The following is a 20,975-nucleotide window of genomic DNA, read 5'->3' on the forward strand; positions in this document are numbered from 1 at the left end:
AGATCATTATCTGACGAGTCACTCCTGTGTCACACAGGCTACAGCTTCCACAGTACGAACCCTGCTGGAGTCGTTCACCAAGGCAAACCTTCTTGTGTCTGTGTCGGTACTGGTGAAACTACAGTGGCTGGGTTACGCATGAATCTCACCCAAGCAGCGTGAGTGTCAGAGCTGAGACATACAGTTTAACAACGCTTGCATCGGTTCAGTCCACATCGCCTGAGAGACAGACTAGGCGAGAAGGTGCAGGATGAAGCTACAATGATCACGTCTGGAGATGGACACAGATCTCCAGATGGCACAGATATGTTTCTCAAGGTGTGAAAAAGGTTCGACCGCAGCAGGGTTACAGGCTTACCTGATAGAGATGGAGAGCAGCACAGGGTTATGAAGGACGCAAAGACTGACTGACAGAAAACGTGCAAATAAGGCATTTTCTAACAGGACACAGGAAATAGTGCAACCAACATATAGGCCACCAGTACACACAGGACAGTCCATCAACCACAGACACGCACACACACCAACACACACAGAAAGTGCAAATATTGAGTCCTTAGGAGAAACTCAACTTTTCTATAAGTGAACTGTTTAAGGCTGCTGACATGACACTGTAACACAGTTGTGTGAATGTTAACTTGTAGATCTTAAATCACACGTGTTGTGTTTCTATTCTTGCAACTACAATATGTCTCAATAGTCTTTTCCCTATTGCCAGTTCTTCTCATCACAACCTGTTTAGAAACTAATAACAGTGTCCAGTGTGTGTTTTATCAAACTGTAGGCTATGTAGTAGCCTACCTTGAGTTCTGCATGTTTAATGCAGAGGAGCAGGACATATCCAATATGCCGGCACGTTTACTCGTTACAAATGGCAAATTCAAATGGAAATGAAACGTCTTGTTAAAAATGGCTAGACCAGTATTTAAATGAGATGTCTCAGACATCACGTGAGGTTGACTATTGCGAAAAATCGCATACGAAGATTTCGCACTCAATGTGCAAGGGCCCTAACCTTGGTGTATGATCGATCGATTTGATCACGGTATGATCTAAGGGGGGGTAGGAGTGACAAACTGTTAAGAGTTAACCAAGCGCCATCGTCTGAAGACAAACGATATAGTTTCTCTGGTAGTAGGCTACTGTCTCACAACCGTACACAAGTAGCCTATCTGTAACCGTTTAGTTATCTGTGGACAGCATTCAAACATTTCTACCAAAACTGTACGTACATGTTCAGTTTTTCAACCTTCTCCCAGAGACAGGAACTCTTTGGTTGTGGGACTGTACAGCGTGTCCGCTGATCCTGAATCGGTTTTAGACGCATGTTGTGGTTGGCATTCAACTCGTAGGAAAGTGCTCTCGTGTACTCAATATACAACACTTCCATCTAGAGGTTTGGAGTTCACTTTGCACCCGATTTTACACAGTTTCCATCCAAGTTAATTCATAAAATATTTCATTCACTTGGTATTGCGGCATCCATTCATTCAAATGATGCAATAATGAAGACAGACAGAAAATTAACAAAATGTTAGCTTTATTTATATCCAGGACAACTCATTCAGAATAATCAAGGAGAAATAAGCACTAATGTTTTTTTGTTTGTTTTTTAGGTTCTTTTGTTTTACATTTGTCTGAGATGGTTCTTTATTGGTCAAAGTAAAACAAAATAACAAATATATATAATCATAATCATCATAGAATAATAATAATAATAATACATGAATCAAATACAACGTGTGGAGATTGGGAGAGGAACGTGTCCGTGATAACGATCATATGCACTAACTGAACCAACAACAGGAGGGGCGTCTGAAATGACTCACCCTCAAAGAGGAAACACTTTTTTATTTAAATAATATTTTATCAAAGCTTCTTTTTTTTCCATAAAATGTTTCTAAAACTCTTTTTAAACCTTCTGTTGATCTTTTTTTTGTTGGTGCATTTTTGAGGTTTCTATTTTACTCTTGATTTTTTTTGTATTTTTTGTATTGTTTTTCTTTCAGGTGTCTGTTTTTGCAAATGTAGGTGCCTCTGTGTGTGTGTGTGTGTGTGTGTGTGTGTGAGAGAATGTGTCCTTGGCTGAGGTTGAATGACTTTGAATAGAAGTCTAAATGTCTGTGTGTTGCACGTGAGGGACAGTAGGGGAAACCTGTTTGTGTCTGTAGGTGTGTGTGTTTTGTCCTTACTCCAATGAGAGTGTGTGTGCGCAGCAGGGCATGTCATTTGTCCAGAGATAGACAGAGGACAAGTGTGTGTGTGTGTGTGTGTGTGTAGGCATGTACCTATGACTGAGCTTATAAAGGAGTGTACTGGGCTAAGAGGATGTGCATGAGTGATGGACTATATAAGCTAAGTGGGTGTCTCTCGATGCCTATGTTGGTGCTCGTCAATGTGTGTGTGTGTGTGTGTGTGTGTGCGCGCGCGTGTGTGTTTAAAGGCACAGAGAAAGTCCTCAGTCTCTCAGATCCATGCTGGAGCCAAACAGAGCCACCAGCTGCTCCTCATAGTGAGCGATGTTCCTCTTCATGATCTCTTTACAGGAGCCCAGCAGACGCTCAAACGCCTGGATGTCTATTACTGCAACACACACACACGCGCGATTAAAAATTTATAAATGTTTCCAAACTGTAAAACGCACACGCTGGGTTCACACACTGTTGGGGGGGGGGGGGGGGGGGGGGGGGGGAAGAGGAGAGCGTGGTTACCCAAGCACTTGACGTCCCCCACGGCGTACGCTGAGGCGGCGCGGGGCTTGTTGGTGACCAGGGCCAGCTCTCCAAAGTAGTGCCCCCTGCTACAGCGGGTGATCTCTACCTCCGTGTTGTCCTGCTGGGACGCCTTCGTCTGGAGAGGGAGGGGGGCGAGAGGGGGCGAGGTTAAGAGAGAGGGCGGAGAGAGAGGGCAGAGAGAGAGAGGGCGGAAAGAGAGAGAGAGAGAGAGGAGGGAACTCACTTTGCTCTTCATCATGATCTTGACTTCTCCAGACTCCACGATGTAGAAACACTCGGCCCTGTCTCCCTGAGGAGGAGACACAGACACAGTCAGTGTCCAGGCTCGCCGTCAACAGGGTCCTGGCGGGGCCGACGTCCGCAGAGGGACGAGATGCCTTACCTGCATGATGATGCGCTCCCCGTCAGAGAACTGCTTCATTCCTAATACGTCCACAATCTTCATCCTCTCCGACAGCTGGAGGGAGGGGGGGGGGGGGGGGAGAGAGAGAGGGATGGAGGGAGGGAGATAGAGGAAGGGACGTTTGGTTGACAGGAAAGACCAGACCTAAAGAGAGTCCTGGCTGGGACTGGCCCCAGCGTCATCTCCAGGCCTCCCTCTCCTTACCTCCAGTGACTTGAGCAGGGGCACCGACTCGATGAAGGCCTCGTACATCCTCCTCTTCTTCGCGTTGTTCTTCAAGATGAGCCTGCGGAACGTGGCCCGGTCCTGCGTGCACACACACACATGTCACATATACCGGAAAATGTTAAACTTGGCAAAATATGCCCTGCTGCTCTGGAGTTCTCATTGGTGGCCACAGTGAGGCGCTGTGACTTTAGACAACACCCCAATACCCCGTCCTCCTCCCTGGAGGCCACCACCCCGCCCCCCCCCCCCCGCCGAGAAAGGAAAGGAGGACACTGAAGAAGAGAGGAGAGTGCTGTCTGAAGAAAGGAGAGGAGGAGGAGGAGACTGGGAGAAGAGAGTCAAAGAGAGCACAGGACAGGAGAGGCAGGAGGGGAGAGAGAGAGAGAGAGAGAGGAGGACATGCTCGAGGGAGGGAGTGGGGGGGGGATCTTGCAGGTGCCGTGTCTCACCAGGCCCCAGAGCGCCCCCTCCTGGGTGGCGATGATGGTGGCGGCGCGGGGCGTGTTGTACATGAGCGCCAGCTCCCCGAAGCTGCCCTTGTTGTCGTAGTGGCCCACGCACAGGCCCGCGCCGTCCTTCTGTACCACAATGTCATACACGCCCCTGGGGAGGGAGGAGACAAGGGGGGGAGAGAGACACAGAGAGAGAGCGAGGGAGAGAGACACCAAGTCACCGTGGTTAAAGGTTGGTGTGTTGGTACTGGAACGCCCCATGGGCGAGCAGCGGCCTGTAAGTTGCCCTGCCAGCCGAGGGCCACCCTGCAGCCGGGGGTGGGGGAGGGAGATTAGACCTGGCCTCGGGGAGGAGCGGAGGGGATGGGGCTTACACGCGTGCCCGGGAGATTACTGCGTCCTTTGGTAAAGAGGCGGCGGCTGATTGGCTGTGTGGGCACCCTGAGCCGGCGTGGCTGGTGGAGCCTTAACAGCATTGGGAGGATTAGGATGCTGATCGCTGGCGTCTGTGGACGCGGTCCCTTCAGGTGATGGGGCATTTCCCCCGGAGGCCTGGACATTGTGTGTGTGGGGGGGGGTGGCAGGTTTGGAATGCCTGGTGACGTGTGTGTTTCGTCTCTAGTGTATGTCATGCGCGATGGTATGACGTGTGTTCCCAGGCTAAGCCTTTGGGGAAGGTGGGGCTGGCATGGCTGACGAGGAGGCTTAGAGCTAGGAATAAGCCCTAGCAGCCCACTCGGGGACTCACGGCACAACACACGAGGGCTGGCAACCAATATTCTAAATTCAAATATATATTCGAATAGTGGTAAAAAAAGAAAAAGAAAAAAGAATTTCGAATGTGAAAATTAATATTCGAACTTCGAAAAGAAAAAAAAACACAACCGCAGCGGCAGCGCGTCTGTCTGCTTTGCGGGTGTGCGCGCCTGAGCGTCACTACTGACAGTTGACTTGCGTGGAAGATGGCAGAAAGTGCAGAACCCAGTTTGACCGCAGCAGAAAAAGTGATTGTAATCCCCAAAAATCTGTGATGTCTGGAAATATTTTGGACTTTGGTCAGTTGATAGTAAACTTGTTGGGCCTACAGCTAAAGTAGCGTGTAACCTATGTAAGCTAGAGTTAGCTTACCATTCAACAACTAGCAACTTGAGGCTACATCTCCTTGTTTACCACCGCACAGCTCGCTCGGAGCGTTCAATGTCGGTTCTATACTGTAAAACTTTAATGTAATTAATATTTGTTTCAATCACTGAATGAAGCCTGCCATATTTGGGACAAGAATCGTGACCTTACATTGCTCGCACAAAACTCTTGATCAGAACTCCAGAGATGGAGAAAGAAAAAGTGCGCGTGTGCGATCGAGAGGCCAAGGTCTGCGGTCTTGGCCATTAGTTTTTGTGTAGGTAATTTGTCAAATATGTTTAAACTTAAATAAATTAGGCCTACCTACAGTATACAAGCAGTTATGTTTCGTTGTATTAACCTGTTATTGACGTACCTAATGCGCAACCAGAAATGTGAATATATTCGAATATATGTTTCTTTTAAGGGAATATTCGAACGTCATTTTTGAGCAATTTTGACAGCCCTACAACACACACACACATTTTTAACCCTCCCACCCAACAGACACACACGGTCCTCACCTCTCAATAACGTAGAAGTTGTCTCCGTCGTCCCCCTGGTCGATGACGTGATCCTGAGGCTGGACCCGCAGCTCAAACATGGCGTCCAGGACTTCTGAGAACTGTTCCTGGAGAAAGGGGGAGGGAGGGGGGGTGAGGAAGGCGCGGCTGTGCAGGACGACTCGCCGGGGTTCTTGGGACGCGTGCGAGTGTGTGTGTGTGTGTGTGTGGGGGTCCGTACCTGGTCGAGGGTTTTGAACAGCAGGATGTCTCGACAGGCCTCCTGCAGTCGACAGCGCTGCTCGTCTGTTTTGGGGTGCACCACTCTGGGCTCCGTGTCCTCCTCCTCATCGTCTGGGTTGAAGGCCTCCGCACACACTGCACACAGGGGGAGGAGTTAGACTGGAACACACACTGCACACAGGGGGAGGAGTTAACACACACTGCACACAGGGGGAGGAGTTAGACTGGAACACACACTGCACACAGGGGGAGGAGTTAGACTGGAACACACACTGCACACAGGGGGAGGAGTTAGACTGGAACACACACTGCACACAGGGGGAGGAGTTAGACTGGAACACACACTGCACACAGGGGGAGGAGTTAACACACACTGCACACAGGGGGAGGAGTTAACACACACTGCACACAGGGGGAGGAGTTAGACTGGAACACACACTGCACACAGGGGGAGGAGTTAGACTGGAACACACACACTGCACACAGGGGGAGGAGTTAGACTGCAACACCCACTGCACACAAGGGGAGGAGTTAAACTGGAACACCCACTGCACACAGGGGGAGGAGTTAGACTGGAACACACACTGCACACAGGGGAAGGAGTTAGACTGGAACACAGACTGCACACAGGGGGAGGAGTTAGACTGTAACACACACTACACACAGGGGGAGGAGTTAGACTGTAGCACACACTGCACACAGGGGGAGGAGTTAGACTGGAACACCCACTGCAAACAGGGGGAGGAGTTAGACTGGAACACCCACTGCACACAGGGGGAGGAGTTAGACTGGAACACCCACTGCACACAGGGGGAGGAGTTAGACTGGAACACCCACTGCAAACAGGGGGAGGAGTTAGACTGGAACACCCACTGCACACAGGGGGAGGAGTTAGACTGGAACACCCACTGCACACAGGGGGAGGAGTTAGACTGGAACACACACTGCACACAGGGGGAGGAGTTAGACTGCAACACCCACTGCACACAGGGGGAGGAGTTAGACTGTAACACCCACTGCAAACAGGGGGAGGAGTTAGACTGTAACACCCACTGCAAACAGGGGGAGGAGTTAGACTGTAACACCCACTGCAAACTGATGTGTTGAATTTAAATGCAACACACTACAAACTGTTTTAGACAATAAAACTCTATAAAGATGGGGAAAATGTTAAGTCACAATATGTAAGGAAATGGAACAGGACATATTTTTTATTCTTTATAAAGATGTTGTGTAAGCTACTGAGGCCCAGTGAGAGTTGTTTGGCAACAGACAGCCCAGTGCCAGTGGCATGTGAATATCCCTTTTTCTGGAGAGGCCTGGTACTTTGCAGCCAGTTGTGTTACAATTAGGGGTGTAACGATACACTCAGCACACGATTCGATACGTATCACAATACTGGGTGTATGATACAATACGTATCACAATATTTTGAACATTTTTAACTAAACAAATTCAATTGACAGATGTTTTCCCAAAACATTAAACATTTGCTATAATTTTCTTTGTTGTACATACAATTTAGTTAACTCAGTTCAAGCGATTCCTCAGAATGCAATGAATGCACGCATGACACAGATGCAGAATAGATCGTGTTCTGGTAGCTCAACCAATAGGATCAAACGGACGTCATATTGTAAAAATATCGCCATAACTCTACAATACATACTGTAAAAAATTTGTATTGTGATATATTGTTCCACGATATATTGTTACACCCCTAGTTACAATACATCCTAAAGACTGTACCACATGCTATAGACTGAAGTTAAGACCATCACTGACTGACGGATCTTAAAACATGACTGTTGACTAAAACATGCTCAAGTCATGTTTCTAGATACAAGTCACCATCAGTCAGTGCAGAGGTGAGAGGTCATCCAGGTTTAGGGATGGGCGATTCAAAAAATGTGATATCCCATTACAAAAACAACAAAAACTATTTATATAAAACAGCTATTGTTACAAATTACAAAATGTGTAGTGCAAATTTAAACAGTTGCCATAAGATGGTGCTTGCAACTTGACAAAACGGACCTCACATGGAACAATTCATGCAGAGGTCCTTGTGTGACAGGACAAAAGCAAAAGAGTGCCTGTGCGAGTGAATTTTTTTTTTGTTTGCAGACTGTGTCTGTGTGTGGGAACACAGAGGAGCCTGACGGTGATCTTAAAACAAGCACCAGCAAAAATAAATACAATTTAATACATATTTATTTTTATAATCGATATTCACGATATTTTCAAATTTAAGATTTGTCAAAATGATTGCCCAATAATGTTATCACTAAAATTCGATATATCGCCCAGCCCTAAAGGTCCTGAATGAAGAGCGCAGCAAGTTCTCCAGAGGAGGCAAATCACCATGTACGTATGACAGGCGTCCATGGTAGAGAGAAACCAAGAAACTGAGATGACGTCAAACACAACTCACCTGACACTCTCCGGTTGAATCTGCTGGGAGGAGGAGCTTCAGGGAGAGAGAGGGAGAGAGAGAGAGGAGTAGTTAGTGGAGTAAACTGTTATTGCACATTCCCTTCTGTTCACACATCACTGCTATTATGAAGCAGCGGTTATGACCTCTGACTTCACCACTGGCACAGAACGGACACACACACACACACAGAGCTTACAACAGCGCTAGCCTCAACCTAGTCCCCAGTGTAGGGGTCTGTGGGCGTTTTCAGGGCCGACTTGGCCAGACGGTTAGAGGACTGTGTGGCCTGGAGGCCGTGGGCTGACCATGAACAGCCTACTGTAGAATATGAAGGCTTGCAGGGAGAGAGAGAGACAGATAGAGAGACAACCCAGAGACCTGGAGTCACGTGTTGCTCACACCGTGTGTGGAGAGTTCTGAAGAAATGGCGGACGAGTGTCAATAGCGGGCCTGAGGGGTTCTCCTTCCCTGTCTGTTCTCACACCCTGGTGCCAAGCTGTCACCGGCCATTAGGCCCGTCATGTGAACGCAGGCGCACGCGCACGCTCGCCAGCCCCCTCTCTCTGGGACTGATATTCCCCCCAGATACCTCACGCGAGGATACGCTCCCCCCCCCCCCCCACCACCACCCAACCCTGAGTCTGCAGGAAATGAAGATAACACATCACCCACTCTTCACAGGTACCCACCACACAAACCCTGAACAACGTCTTCCGTCCATCGCTTCGTATTCCCCTCGCTCGGACCAAGGAACATCCTGTGGTTCTCCCCCACCTTCTGCTACATCTCACCTCCATCCCCCCCCCCCCCCTCACCTCACGGTAACCTCGGCCCCCGTCTACCTGAGCCACATTCCTATGTCGGCATGGAGCCTTGTTGTCCTTGGCAACACTGTGTCCGTGAGTCCGTTCTCACAAGCAAACGGATATTTTGTTTTTAATACTCTCCTTGTTTTTAAGATTTCCTTCTTTCTTCGTGGGAGCCTCGCAAGCCGGGCTCTGCCTTGTGGGCTGGTGGCTCCTCTGGCCCAGACACCATTAGGTGGGCAGCCTCTGCAGCTGTTGCTGCTCCTATTATGGCTAAATGGGTGGTATTGATTTCCATAACATTACGGCGTAGCGCTGTGCCACATTATGCGTGTGTTTCTGTGAGCTGGTATATGGTCATGTTGCCTTTTGTGGGCGCGTGTGTTGGTGCGTGTTTGGAACGAGAATGTGAAGAGCTCTCGCCATGATCACGTTTGGGGGATATCAAGTGCCTGAAGTTGCCATGACAACGACAAAATACAAGGAAGAACTCCTCATTGCCATAACAACCCTACCCCCCCCCCCCCCCCCCCCCCCCCCATTTCCAGAGGTAGACCCCCACCCCCCCAACACCCACACACAACCCCTAAAGACCAGAGGAGGGAGAGACAGACACAGCGACAGGGGGAGGATGAGACACGCAGAAAGAGACGGCGAGCGAGCGAGAGACACCGAGGGAAAGAGAGAGACCAAGTGATGTAAAGACTAAAGAGCAGCCCAGCCGTTGCTGACGTGGTGTACATTGATTTCTATGACCCGTCCACACTGTCTGCTGGGCCGGCCCATTACAGATGGAGCTGAAAGCCAATATCACACAAACACACACAAGAGAGAGAGAGAGAGGGGGGGGTGGAAGAGAGGGATAAGAAGAAAGAACGAGTGAGAGGGAGGGAGCAATGAGACATGATGCATACAGACAATGGGTGTGTTTCTCTGGGGAGTGTGTGCGTGTCTATTACGGTAACCATTACATCTAAACAGATAAGCGCAGATAATGGATGGTGATAGATAGCTGTGGATCAGGGCTGGTGTGAATATTGATCAGGGAGCACATACATGTATCCTAGGTGCTCCCATGTGACCATCGTTCTCTACAATCTGTTAAACACATTCTCCAGTTCTCCCATCCTCCCTCTCACACACACTTAACACCCCCCCCCCCCCCCTCCGTTTCATTCCTTCATGAATGTGTTCTCTCCCCCTGCTTGTCTCTTTATCTCTTCTCTTCCTCTTTTCTGTCTTCATCCCGTGCTTCTCACACTCTCTCCCTCCCCCTGTCCCTCCCCCTGTCCCTCCCTCCCTCTAGTCAAGGCCTGACTGATAAGAGAAACACAACATCATGCTTTCGTCACGTCTCCTGGGCAACCATGAGGGATGGGGGCCCACGACAGGAGGATCACAACATGAGGAGGGAGGGGCCTACCACTAAAGTGGGTGGGGCTTATCGAATGTGTGCACGGCTGCCTAGATATGGCCTGTGGTCGGAAGTGGGCATGGGGGGCGTGCCGGAGGGGGCCACGGGTAATGGAGGCCAGGACTGGCAGGAAGGGGGGGGGGGGGGGGGGGGCGGGGGGGAGAGGGTAAATGGGGACGGGCAAGAGCTGACTAGTACCCATCACACCAGCTGAAACGCTGACTGCATAAGAACAAATACATTATAAAAACACTCACAGGCAGTGTTATATGAGAACACAACACCAAGCACACCCTTACACACACACACACACACACACGTTTACGATGCAATCATGCTTGTCGTCTTCTGTTCTAGATCCGCATCCACAGACGTCATCAGCAGTCAATGCGGGCCTCGTCCCAGAATGCACCGCTCAGCACTCTTAACACCATAGACTTGGCCTGTACGACGCCTTAATCTAATCTCACCCTCACACTCTCTCTGACACACACAGACATTGTGTGGGAGATGGCGGTTGCCCAGCGAGCAGCAGTCCGATCATGTGACCATGTCACCGGGAGGGAAGACCGTGAGCCCTGGGCGACAGTGAACACTGAGGACACGAGGACTCTGCTGCTGAAGTCGGACATCGTTTGAGCAGCGCTGCGAGTCTCGTCTGGTGTGTGCGGGTTTCACTGCAAACATTCCCCCCTGGTGCACGTACGCACGCAGTGGGTGCGCGTTTTGCCGGTTGTTCGCTTGAGTACGTCCCCAGGAAGATAGATGACAGGCAGAGAGATCCAGGAGATGACTCAAATGATAGCCTGTCTTTCTAATGGAGAACTCACATTCTCTATTCTTTTTTTTTTTTTTTTTTTTTTTACGCTTTGCCTTTTCCGGCTTTACCCCTCCTCACCCTGGCAATCTGTCGCCTCCGCTACTCCTTCCTTCATCAGCTTATAGTCTTCCTACCCTCTCTCTCTCTCTCTCCCCCCCTTTTCTCTTTTAATTCACTGCCTTTCTTTTGTTAGCTCAGTCTCCCACTCATTCATTCTGTCTGTCTCTTTCCTATATTCGTCCGAGTCTTCCTCCCTCTCTTTTCCCTTCCTTACTCTCTCTTCTGCTCACTCCCCTTTCTCGCTCCTCTTCCTGACTCCCTCTCACCCCTCATCTCCCCCTCCTCGTTTCCCTCCCCCTCTCTCACTATCTGACTCTCCCTCTATCTCATTCTCCAGACTAAAGTCCTTAAAAGGAAGTGGCCCTGTCCTGTTTAGAGCGTGCGTTCTTAACCCCTTCCTGGCCCTGTTTGCTGATGAGTTAACCCCTTAATGCCCGAGCCGACCGCTGCCCCAGTTTATGGCAGGGTGTGCTGGAAGGACATTGGCTGGAGACAAACATCCTTGCCACAGGGCGCTCTCTCACCCCCCCCCCTTCCCCTCAGTATGGGAACCACCGGGACTTGGTGGGAAAATGTCTCGAAAATGAAAAATTATCTCTGGGTTAGCGCTAGGATGAGAGACAAAAATCGTGATTGTACCAGGCCTGATTTCATGTCCCGAAAATATAGATACCTCCAATGAGTTACCCAGGGGAAAAAGTGTTGAAAGACCACAGCCAAGTATTTCCTCTCCCCCCCCTGTATCAGACTAGAGGTTGTGAAGGACACTCGTCGTCTGCTCCCACTGCCTGAGTAACCAGGAAACATTGAAGTGGCATTAGCTTGAGATAGCATGGTGGGGGTGGAAATTGTGGCCTTTAACAAGCTACTGGGCTGTAACATAAACAGGACAAAGCAGCTCAAACGTGACCATGTACAGACACAGAGCCAAGGGCCGAGGCCTGTGAAACTCCTGCTTAGACATTTAGATGCTCTGTCACACAGAGGGCAGGGCACTGGGACTGGGACTTTCTACCAAGCACAACATGACTGGGACAAGCTTCGATTGATAGTGTGTGCGCAAATAATAACGTCGAACTAAATAATCCTCTTCTTGTTGACATGAGACTGCGCTGCATATCTTTTTTTCTTGCCTCCTGAAACACTTTCTGAGACAGCCAAAATCTGACACGCAGCTGAACCCGCCTGTGCGCTTATCTGTTCTCTGATTAGCCAAGGTTTGTCCATCCAACTCTCTCTCGTGATTGGTTGGCAAAGGCTGGAGGCCAGCGAAGAGAGCACAAGGTCAGGTTGGTGTCTACCTAACCAAGCCAAAGACAGCAGACCAAGCTGGCCAGTCAAAAGCACAGCCCCCCCCCCCCCACACACACACGCCCTCGTCGACCTCTTTCCCCCAGCTGGGTCCTGGACTGGGTCTGTGGTTGACTCCACCCTCGCTGTAAGCCAGACCCCCCCACCCCCCCACCATGCGTCTCTGTCCAACTGAAGCGTACTAATGACCTGCTCTCCCTAAGCCACCTTGTCTAATGAGATTGAGGCTACTCAGAAGCCTGCTTGTTACACGCACAGAGGCGGAGGGAAGGAGGAGGAAAGAGAGAGACAGACAGAGATGGAGAGAGAGACAGAGAGAGAGAGAGAGAGAGAGAGAGAGAGAGAGAGAGAGGGGCAGAGGGAAAGAGACAAAGATGGATAACTTTTCACATCATTTCTCAACCCCTCACGGCTCATACGTCCACAAACTACGCCTGGGCGCCGGAACAACGGCTCCGAGCAGCGGGCCTCATTCACCAGAACACGACACCTCCAACGGCCCGCCGTGTGTGTTGTGTGACTGGTGCCGTGTGTCAGCCGCTCGGCCACAGGGAGGATCCTGTGACGGACGCAGGGAAGCCACAGCCCTGACGGCCAACAAGGGGGGGGGGGTTCCCCCCACTTCCTGCCACCCGTAACCTGACTCCAGACACCAGGGGAACGAGGGGGGGTGGGTGGGTCCAGGCCGGCTGAGGGGTCACGGCCAGCTGCACAGAGTGGTGCTAAAGCGCTACTGTAACCGGACTGGTCACACCTCCCCTCTCATACTGAACTGGAGACCGCGGAGAGCGGCACCTCATCTGTCCACTTGACTGCCAACAAGCTTACTTAGGGTTAAGTATTGTCATGCTCAGTCCGGTCCACTGTGAGCTGATGGCCAAATGATGAACTGGCTGCGATGTAGGAGTTCATTGGGAAATGCATGCTAAGAATGTGTTAGGACTGAACCATACTGAGAGGGGTCCTGCAGCGAGTTAACAGCTGTCCACTGACTTCCTAGTGAGCTACTGTAATCAATGACCTAGTGTTTGTGTGTGTGTGTGTGTGTGTGTGTGTGTCGCTGGGTGTGTATTTAAGTAGGAGGCGTGTGAATTGCAAACAGGAGGGAGGATGGATGAACCTCTGCTTTGTCAGTATTTCCTCTTTTCTTCTGTCAGAAGGACAGTCAGAGAAGAATAAGGAAGTGACAAAGTTCAGATGGCGCCTGTCGACGGCGTGACGGAATAGGAATCTTGACCAGAAAACTGCCTGCGTCTACCAGGCCTCACAGACCTGTCCTACTCGAAAGACAATGGGGGTGAGACCTGGCAGAAATCAATGAATGGAGAGGAGGGGGAGGGTCAGGTAGAGGGAGAGAGAGAGATGAAGGGCTAAACCCTAAAAGGGCACTCTAGGGATTCGAAACATTAGATTAGCCTCCTGCCTATATTGAACAGCCCTCTGTGTGTGTGTGTGTGTGTGTGTGTGTGTGTGTGCGCGCGGCAAGTAATTAGGTCACCTGTTGCACAACCTCGGTGACCACATTAGCAGCCAGCCTGGTCATCCTACAGCTAACCGACACAACTCTGAAAAGCCATAGTGGAGACTTGAGACAATCGTGTCTCCCATTGTGGCTATAAAGCACAGAACTAACAATTCTGAAAGGCTTTAGTTTAGAGTGTCTGCTCATGAAATGAGATTCGTGGAGCCGGTAAGTTTGGCTTTCTCCTCCCAATAAGGACCACAATTAGAACCAAAAGTGATTATGCAAAACTAAAGGCTCCTGGATAGCATAAAAAGGCATGAAGACAGCGATCCGATCAGGACCCATTTCACCAGCTCTTTATGACTCTCAGCCAACAGGGATCTGAAGGCACACATGCTCTGCTTTCTCTCACGATAGGAACTGCACAAGACAGAGTGGTTCTGTGGTGTGCGCTGTTTAGGCTAGGTGCATTGAACTGAAACAAAAGGGTCGAGGTGGTTTCACTGTTTGGTTAAGTTGTTTCCCAGTAGACGTGACACAACCTCACTACTAAGGAAGTAAAGCATCCAACTGGGTGAAGCGGCGATGCTAAGTGGCGTGACTTCCTTGCCTGTGGCCTTGACTTACTGTACCCCCAGGATACTACACGTGGAAGGGGGTCAAGGTGCTACCAAACAATACGCTTGAGTAGTTGTGACCATAGCAGCTAGATAGCACATTTCCAAGAAAATAGCATCGACGAGGTATGGCATCAACGGACCTCCAGTTTAAACCCTGGCATGCAGTGTGGAGGCTTATTAAGCCAGGAGCAGAGTTCCATCATGAAGCCTTCATGTCACTGCTCTACACAACAACAACCTCTTTCACCAAAGCCCTGTCCTCCCTTTCCTTTCTCAAACGCTCGTTCACCGCTCTTCTCTGCATTGCCTTTTGCTGTCTATAAACATTCTTATCTGCTCTGAGAAAGAGAGACCCATTTAGTGCCTTTTTTACTCCGCCTGAAGCCAAACCACAGCTGATGAGACTAATGTGAGAGGGATGGAGGTTTACTATTGCTTCAGCTGGGAAGGAATGCTGGGAAATTGTCAGTCATGCACCCGTTCGTTCCGGCATGATCTAGGCCGAGCGTGTCACCAAGCTGGAATCCAGGAGTGTGTAATGGAGTACTAACACATCTGCCACAACACACTCCGCAGAGGAAGGAAGGGTGGGTGGTGGTGTGTGCAATCAATCAACAGGAACCGCAACAAGGACACACAGAAAAGCTGATACGGAAGTTAAACCCCATTCACACCTACAGGCAAGCCAATCCCAACTGATATCAGAATCACCAATGCTGGCGTTCTGCTCATTGACAAAAACAGAACATTCATTCACAGAAGCCTTGAATGCCAGCGTGATCTGGGTCACGTTGCTCACAGTTGCATGGAGCGGTGGAGAGAGGATAAGGATCTCGTTCTAGCTGCTAGCTTGGTTTGAGGGACACCTGGACTTTTAGAAGGACAAGGCCTCCACTCAACTGTGACCAATAAAGCATGTAAAATATAGAGCAAGGATGCCACTGGCACAAGATGAGAGCAGTTCCTTAAATCTCCTTTTCAGTCAAGTTCATGGATATAGGCTAACCCAAGACGCACAGTTGGTATTAGACATGTGTTTTGTTCCTTAATCAGGGCAGCAACTTACGCTCAAAGTCCGAATCCTCATCGTCGTCATCCTCGTCTCCGTTGGACTCTGTCTGCATCGGCTCGCCATCAAACATCACTCCTTTGCCCAGTTTAATAGCCGCTCCTGCACCATCCTGGTTTCTGGTATCCCGCAAGCGAGTAAAATATTGTATGGCGAATTCCACCAGGTCGGTTGGTCTTTGTCTGAGCACCTCCACGGTGTAGCCTTGCAGCAATTCCGTCAAACCCACCGGTATCTCGATACTCATGGCTGTTTCTGTGGTACGTTCTATCTGAAAGGGCGTTCAAAGAAGATGCAGATAATCAGTCTTTGAGTAATTGAAAGTTAACGCTAACAAGATAGCGCATTGCCGAGCCAGGCTTGCAGCTCATTGATCTAGTTTACAATTGCTCCAAAAAATAGGATTAGCTAGCTGATATGGATGGCCAGATTGATGGAGGTTCCAGATGTGTTTAGTGACTAGTACCTACAGTAGAGTAGTCTACCTAAATCAGCAAACCTATCACGGTGGTTCAGTTTACAAGCCTTTCGCTAGCTGGTGAAAAGCAGTAGTCCGAGAGAAAATATTTACAGTTGTATTTGTTTTCTAGTTTGTAAACTTGACCTTACAAATACCTAATAACCAACTACGAATACTAAGCTAATCAAGCAGCTTACGTAAAAATTACATCTCGGACTATATACTAGCCCTAAATTTACGCATGCCGTTATATGGCTGGCAGCAGGCGGCAAATACATTACATTAAATGTATGACACAAATGGTTGGTATGGCGTGCTGCATAGAGCTCCCCATGCCATGGAAAAGTATTTTAAGAAGCTAAACCAGATAGCAGCTACGCTATCTAGAGCTACCTAGCTAGCTAAAGTTTGCAGGATAGAGGCCAATAAGTGGGTGACGAGAATTATTAGCTAGCTACTAGTGCTACCTATAACACCAACATTGGTCTAGCTAACTAGCTTGTTGCTAAGCAAGCTAGCGTAGCTATCGTCACAAAATAGCTAGCTAACAGTACTATTAACTTACGTCTATAAATCTGTCGCCGGCTTATTATGGTTAGCCAGTCCTTCTCTTGCCGTCTTCCCAACTCTCTTTATTTCGCCTCCTCTTTCTGACCCGTCTCCTTGCCAGTGTAGCGACAAGACACCGCCAGCTAGAAAACTATACGTTCACTATCACCGGTGTGAGTGGGCAACTCGCTAGCTAGCCTCCTAGCAATGCTAGCCAACCCCTGAGCTGTCAGTAGCGAGCCTCTCCCCACTAGTAACTTAGCTAGCAACGTCCTGGTTTACGCAAAGGACTCTGAGAGCCTACAAGCCACTAATTAGAAAGGGAGGGTGGGACTTGGGGATGTCGGTTTACTAACCGGTTCTAGTGGACCGACTACTAGTTAGATAGCTTCCACTTGCTAATCACTTTTTAACTGACAGCTAGTCGACTTGATAGCTAGCTAGTAGTAGCTGACTCAAAGCAAATGTCTTTCAAAAATTGTTGCAGGTGGTGGCACCTCAAGCCAGCCGGTGAATCGTTATCCCCAAGCTTTAACGGAAAAAACGGCGAGTCGAAACTTCAATGTTATCTATCTTAATCCCTCTAAAATACCTAGCTAGTCGCAATATCTACCTATGCGGTACGACTATTGACAATGGTGCAAAAAAAAAAGCCTAGCTAACGTTCGATAAATCCGTTTGTGCCTCCAGGAGAGGCTATTCGTTTAGCTCCACGGGCAGGCACGAGCGTTCAGGGGCGTGGACAGCTGTCAGTTCACCAGGGGCGAGCGTTGCATCTGATATGGATCGACGGGCCAATAAACCAACCATTTCACAATTTGGATCAGAGGAGCGTCAATCACAAGCGTTCATGACTAAACGGGGCGTGAATAGAGGCGGGATGAAAATGCCAAAGATGAGGCCCACGCCCACGCAAGCGATAGATGTTGGCCACGAGTGACCCCTGCCCGATAGAATGGAAAGGACAATGCAGGGAAGCACTGAGAGCATTGGCGTAGTTTTTACTAAGGACGCGTCCTTCTCACATAGAGAAATTTCATTAATTTCATTTGTTCCCCTGACTTCAAATCCAAGTCACGTGTATGTGATAGGGAAGAGAACAAGTCGCGCTTCTAGCCAAGCCTATACACACCAGAAAAAAAGATAACGTGCAACATTTTATGATAAAACTGCTGTGACAGCTACCTCAGTAGATAAGCTTGTTGTTCTCAAAATGCTACCGAAAGATCACTATAGCAACATGGTCAGAATCATAGCCCCACGCTAAATCAAATCCAGAAATACTACCCTTAATCTGAGATGTCAACTATTTGCTGTGTACTGGCAATACAGGATAAGAGTCAGAACAGGCATTCCCTGCATGAGCTTCTCTCTTTATCCCCTGGGCTTATAGAATGCTGCTTGTTCAGGTCACCAGGCTCTTGTCAATTGCCAATGTCCTCCTTCTAGTGTGCAGGCCTACTGACATTTCACCAGTCAAATATAGTCCTGCCTATTCCTGCCCTGTCTCACCTTAACAGAGAGGCAGGCAAAGCCAGCGTTGCCATGGTCACAGCAGTGGACCTGGTTTTAATTCCTGGAACTAGTCTTAATAAGTCCTTCGCAGTGTGGATAAGCAGTTTTAAAGGTGTCTTTCGTCTCCCTCTACAGGACAGGGTGAGGACTACAACTGGATCAGTTCTGAACGGCATGCTCAAGTAGGGTGACAGATTATGCCCTAGGGTCTAGGTGGTCCATTCGGATTCTCGAAACTGCAGACTGCAATCCTTTCGCCACAGAGAGATTCACTGATCTAACACGAGTAGACAGCTGTGTAGAGAATCTGAGATTGCTTCCAATGGGCAGGAGGGAGGGAGGCTGTATTTCCACACAATTCAAACAGAGCACCTGTGACCCAGTTTTTTAAGTATTGCCTCTGAAGTGTGAATCCTTTACAGGGATTGGATAGAACAGGTGCCATTTATGTGACAGTATTTGACTTGTGACTAAGTCCAGATGTAGGAGTGCATGTCAGCATGTTTCTGAGAAGAGGTGGATAATTGGGACCCTGGCAGATTAGCAAAAGCCTGTGGTACAATCTATCACTGGCTTTGGTGTGAAACAATCGAGAAAGTATGTCAAGCAGGATATTATACATCCAGGAATTCTTTAAATTGTTTGTATCCATTGATCCTTCAATGCAACCTATGGTCCATTCATTGGCAACCTGACCTCAGAGTCCATTCATGACATCAATGTATTTCCGTGTCCCTTGATTTTGTATGCCATATTTCAACAGGACAAAAAGGTGGTGCTACACCTATATTCATTTCATAGTTTCAAAAGCTACATTCATATCCACAATTGCTGAAAACCATCCAGATAGAAAAAATACATATTTCTGTATCCTGTTAACGTTCAAATGTTTAACCCTTGTGCTGCCTTCGGGTCACATGACCAAAAGGTTCATAACGAACCATCGTTGTGTTTACCCAATTTTACCCAATACAAAGGCAAATAAAAATAATTTTCTTTTAACCTTCGCAATGTGGGGGGTCTGAGACAGCCCACCGGTTCAAAGAAAATGCTTCACTTTGTTTTTGTATGCGGTAAAATTGTCGCAAACGAAGGTGGGTCACAATGACTGATGGGTCAGAATGACCCGAGGAGAACACAAGGGTTAAATGCTGAGGTGCTCCACGCACACCTGGTTGTAGGACTGAATCTCTTTCTTTCTTTCTTTCTTTCTGTCCGTCTGTCCGTCTGTCCGTCTGTCCGTCTGTCCGTCTGTCCGTCTGTCCGTCTGTCCGTCTGTCCGTCTGTCCGTCTGTCCGTCTGTCCGTCTGTCCGTCTGTCCGTCTGTCCGTCTGTCCGTCTGTCTGTCTGCCTTTCTTTTTTTCTTGCTTGCTTGCTTGCTGGCTAGCGATATCAAATGAATGTCCTGTCCATTGATGTGACCGTTTGTCCAGATGCGATATCAAATGAATGTTCACTGTCCAGAAGGCTGACATGTTGTCCAGATGCTATAGCAAATGAATGTTCACTGTCCAAAAGGCTTACATTTCGTCCAGATGCGACATCCAATGAATGTTCCACTGTTCAAAAAGTTGACACCCCAGCCAATGTTAAAGTATTGGAAATGGACACTTACATTTTTTAGGAGGAAAGTATCCATATCTAAGACATTAACATGCAAAGATGCTCTTTTCAAATGTCTTGGAAGGGGATTGTCCAGAAGGTTGACACCTTGGTCAATGTTGGATACAAATATTTAGGCCAAGCCACAAAAATGCAATGACATTGATTTTGCTGTACATATGATTACTTTCACTTATCAACCTGTTGTATATATCTGGATAAAAACAACTCTGTAACCTGATACTTAATCCATCCAATAAACTGCACATTACAGTATTATGGGATTTGACATTTACGATTTATTATTCTCATAATAAATTATTTTGTGTATTCCTTTTATAGGTAGATCAATTGCATAAATCTAATTGGTTCAAGATTTACTACACAATTACTGTTGGTTTTGCATAAGATCAATTATAAGTTTCACATCAACAGAAGTTTCAAATTTGGCCTGTTGGGTATCAGCTGCATATTGATATTTTTTTCTTCATTTCAGGTAACAATATATGCAAAGTTGGACTCATATTATCAACAAAAGGTTTCCCTACCATCATATCAAACAGTCCTCCAGTCGGGACTAGCGAACCAAATGGTCCCTGGCCTTAACCCATCCTATGAAGCATTCAACAATTAGTTCTCCAGCCTTGACATGCCATAATGTAATTTGTAAACTTGGGTCAAGTCAAACAGAAGGACTAATAAACACTTTTTGGAATGCAGTTTGAGAATGTGTAGCCAGGATGAACGTGTAGCCAAGTGGTACTGGGTCTGGTGCAGAGCATGTGGTTGATCAAATCGAATTTTAAGAATATATTGATCATGTTACAGTGCAGTGCATAGGCTTCAAGGTAGACATGTTAAAATATTGAAAGTTCAGTCAAGAAAGTGTTATTTAAAAAAGCAACAGTTGTGTTCCACAAATACAAACCCAGAACATGGACAGAATCAGAAGGTTGCTGGATCGATTCCCCACTGTGCCAAATGACGTTGTGTCCTTTGGCAAGGCATTTCACCCTACTTGCCTCGAGGGGAATGTCCCTGTACTTACTGTAAGTTGCTCTGGATAAGAGCGTCTGCTAAATGACTAAATGTAAATGTGCCTAAGATGTCAGAGCTGAAGCAACTCCTCTAGGAGTTCTTCCTGATCCCCATATTGAGCAT

The 20,975-nt window shown here is 48.2% G+C and overlaps 3 protein-coding genes across 3 annotated transcripts in view; all 3 read right to left on the reverse strand.

The window, feature by feature from the left end:
- hyal3 (hyaluronidase 3) overlaps positions 1-1,351 on the reverse strand; it is a 7,594-nt gene extending 6,243 nt beyond the window's left edge. Inside the window, exon 1 of the mRNA XM_084680558.1 lies at positions 1,233-1,351. The gene's annotated coding sequence lies outside the window, so the exon portion shown is untranslated. The remainder of the gene's footprint in view (positions 1-1,232) is intronic.
- Positions 1-1,456, reverse strand: part of naa80 (N-alpha-acetyltransferase 80, NatH catalytic subunit) — a 5,868-nt gene extending 4,412 nt beyond the window's left edge. The window contains exon 1 of the mRNA XM_084680562.1: positions 1,233-1,456. Within this exon, the coding sequence (XP_084536688.1) occupies positions 1,233-1,390 (158 nt within the window). The 5' untranslated portion in view covers positions 1,391-1,456. The remainder of the gene's footprint in view (positions 1-1,232) is intronic.
- Positions 1,457-1,523: 67 nt separating this feature from the next.
- prkar2aa (protein kinase, cAMP-dependent, regulatory, type II, alpha A) lies at positions 1,524-17,533 on the reverse strand. Its single transcript, XM_084680560.1, has 11 exons — positions 16,714-17,533; positions 15,686-15,959; positions 8,121-8,156; positions 5,685-5,821; positions 5,465-5,571; positions 3,816-3,969; positions 3,343-3,444; positions 3,118-3,192; positions 2,959-3,024; positions 2,712-2,850; positions 1,524-2,583 (listed from the first exon to the last, which is right to left on the reverse strand). Exons 2-11 carry the CDS (start codon positions 15,933-15,935, stop codon positions 2,459-2,461), a joined length of 1,191 nt encoding a protein of 396 aa, XP_084536686.1. The 5' UTR covers positions 15,936-15,959; positions 16,714-17,533; the 3' UTR covers positions 1,524-2,458.
- Positions 17,534-20,975: the final 3,442 nt, after the last annotated feature.

The sequence above is a fragment of the Hypomesus nipponensis genome, chromosome 18 (genome assembly GCF_054491055.1).
Source record: "Hypomesus nipponensis isolate SF chromosome 18, ASM5449105v1, whole genome shotgun sequence".
NCBI lineage: Eukaryota > Metazoa > Chordata > Actinopteri > Osmeriformes > Osmeridae > Hypomesus > Hypomesus nipponensis.

Coding starts and splice junctions, on each gene's coding strand:
- prkar2aa (XM_084680560.1), bottom strand. CDS start 15,935: ATGAGTATCGAGATACCGGTGGGTTTGACGGAATTGCTGCAAGGCTAC. Junction 8,157..15,685: donor TGAGGATTCGGACTTTGAGC/GTAAGTTGCTGC, acceptor CTCTCCCTGAAG/CTCCTCCTCCCAGCAGATTC. Junction 5,822..8,120: donor ATTCAACCGGAGAGTGTCAG/GTGAGTTGTGTT, acceptor CCCTGTGTGCAG/TGTGTGCGGAGGCCTTCAAC.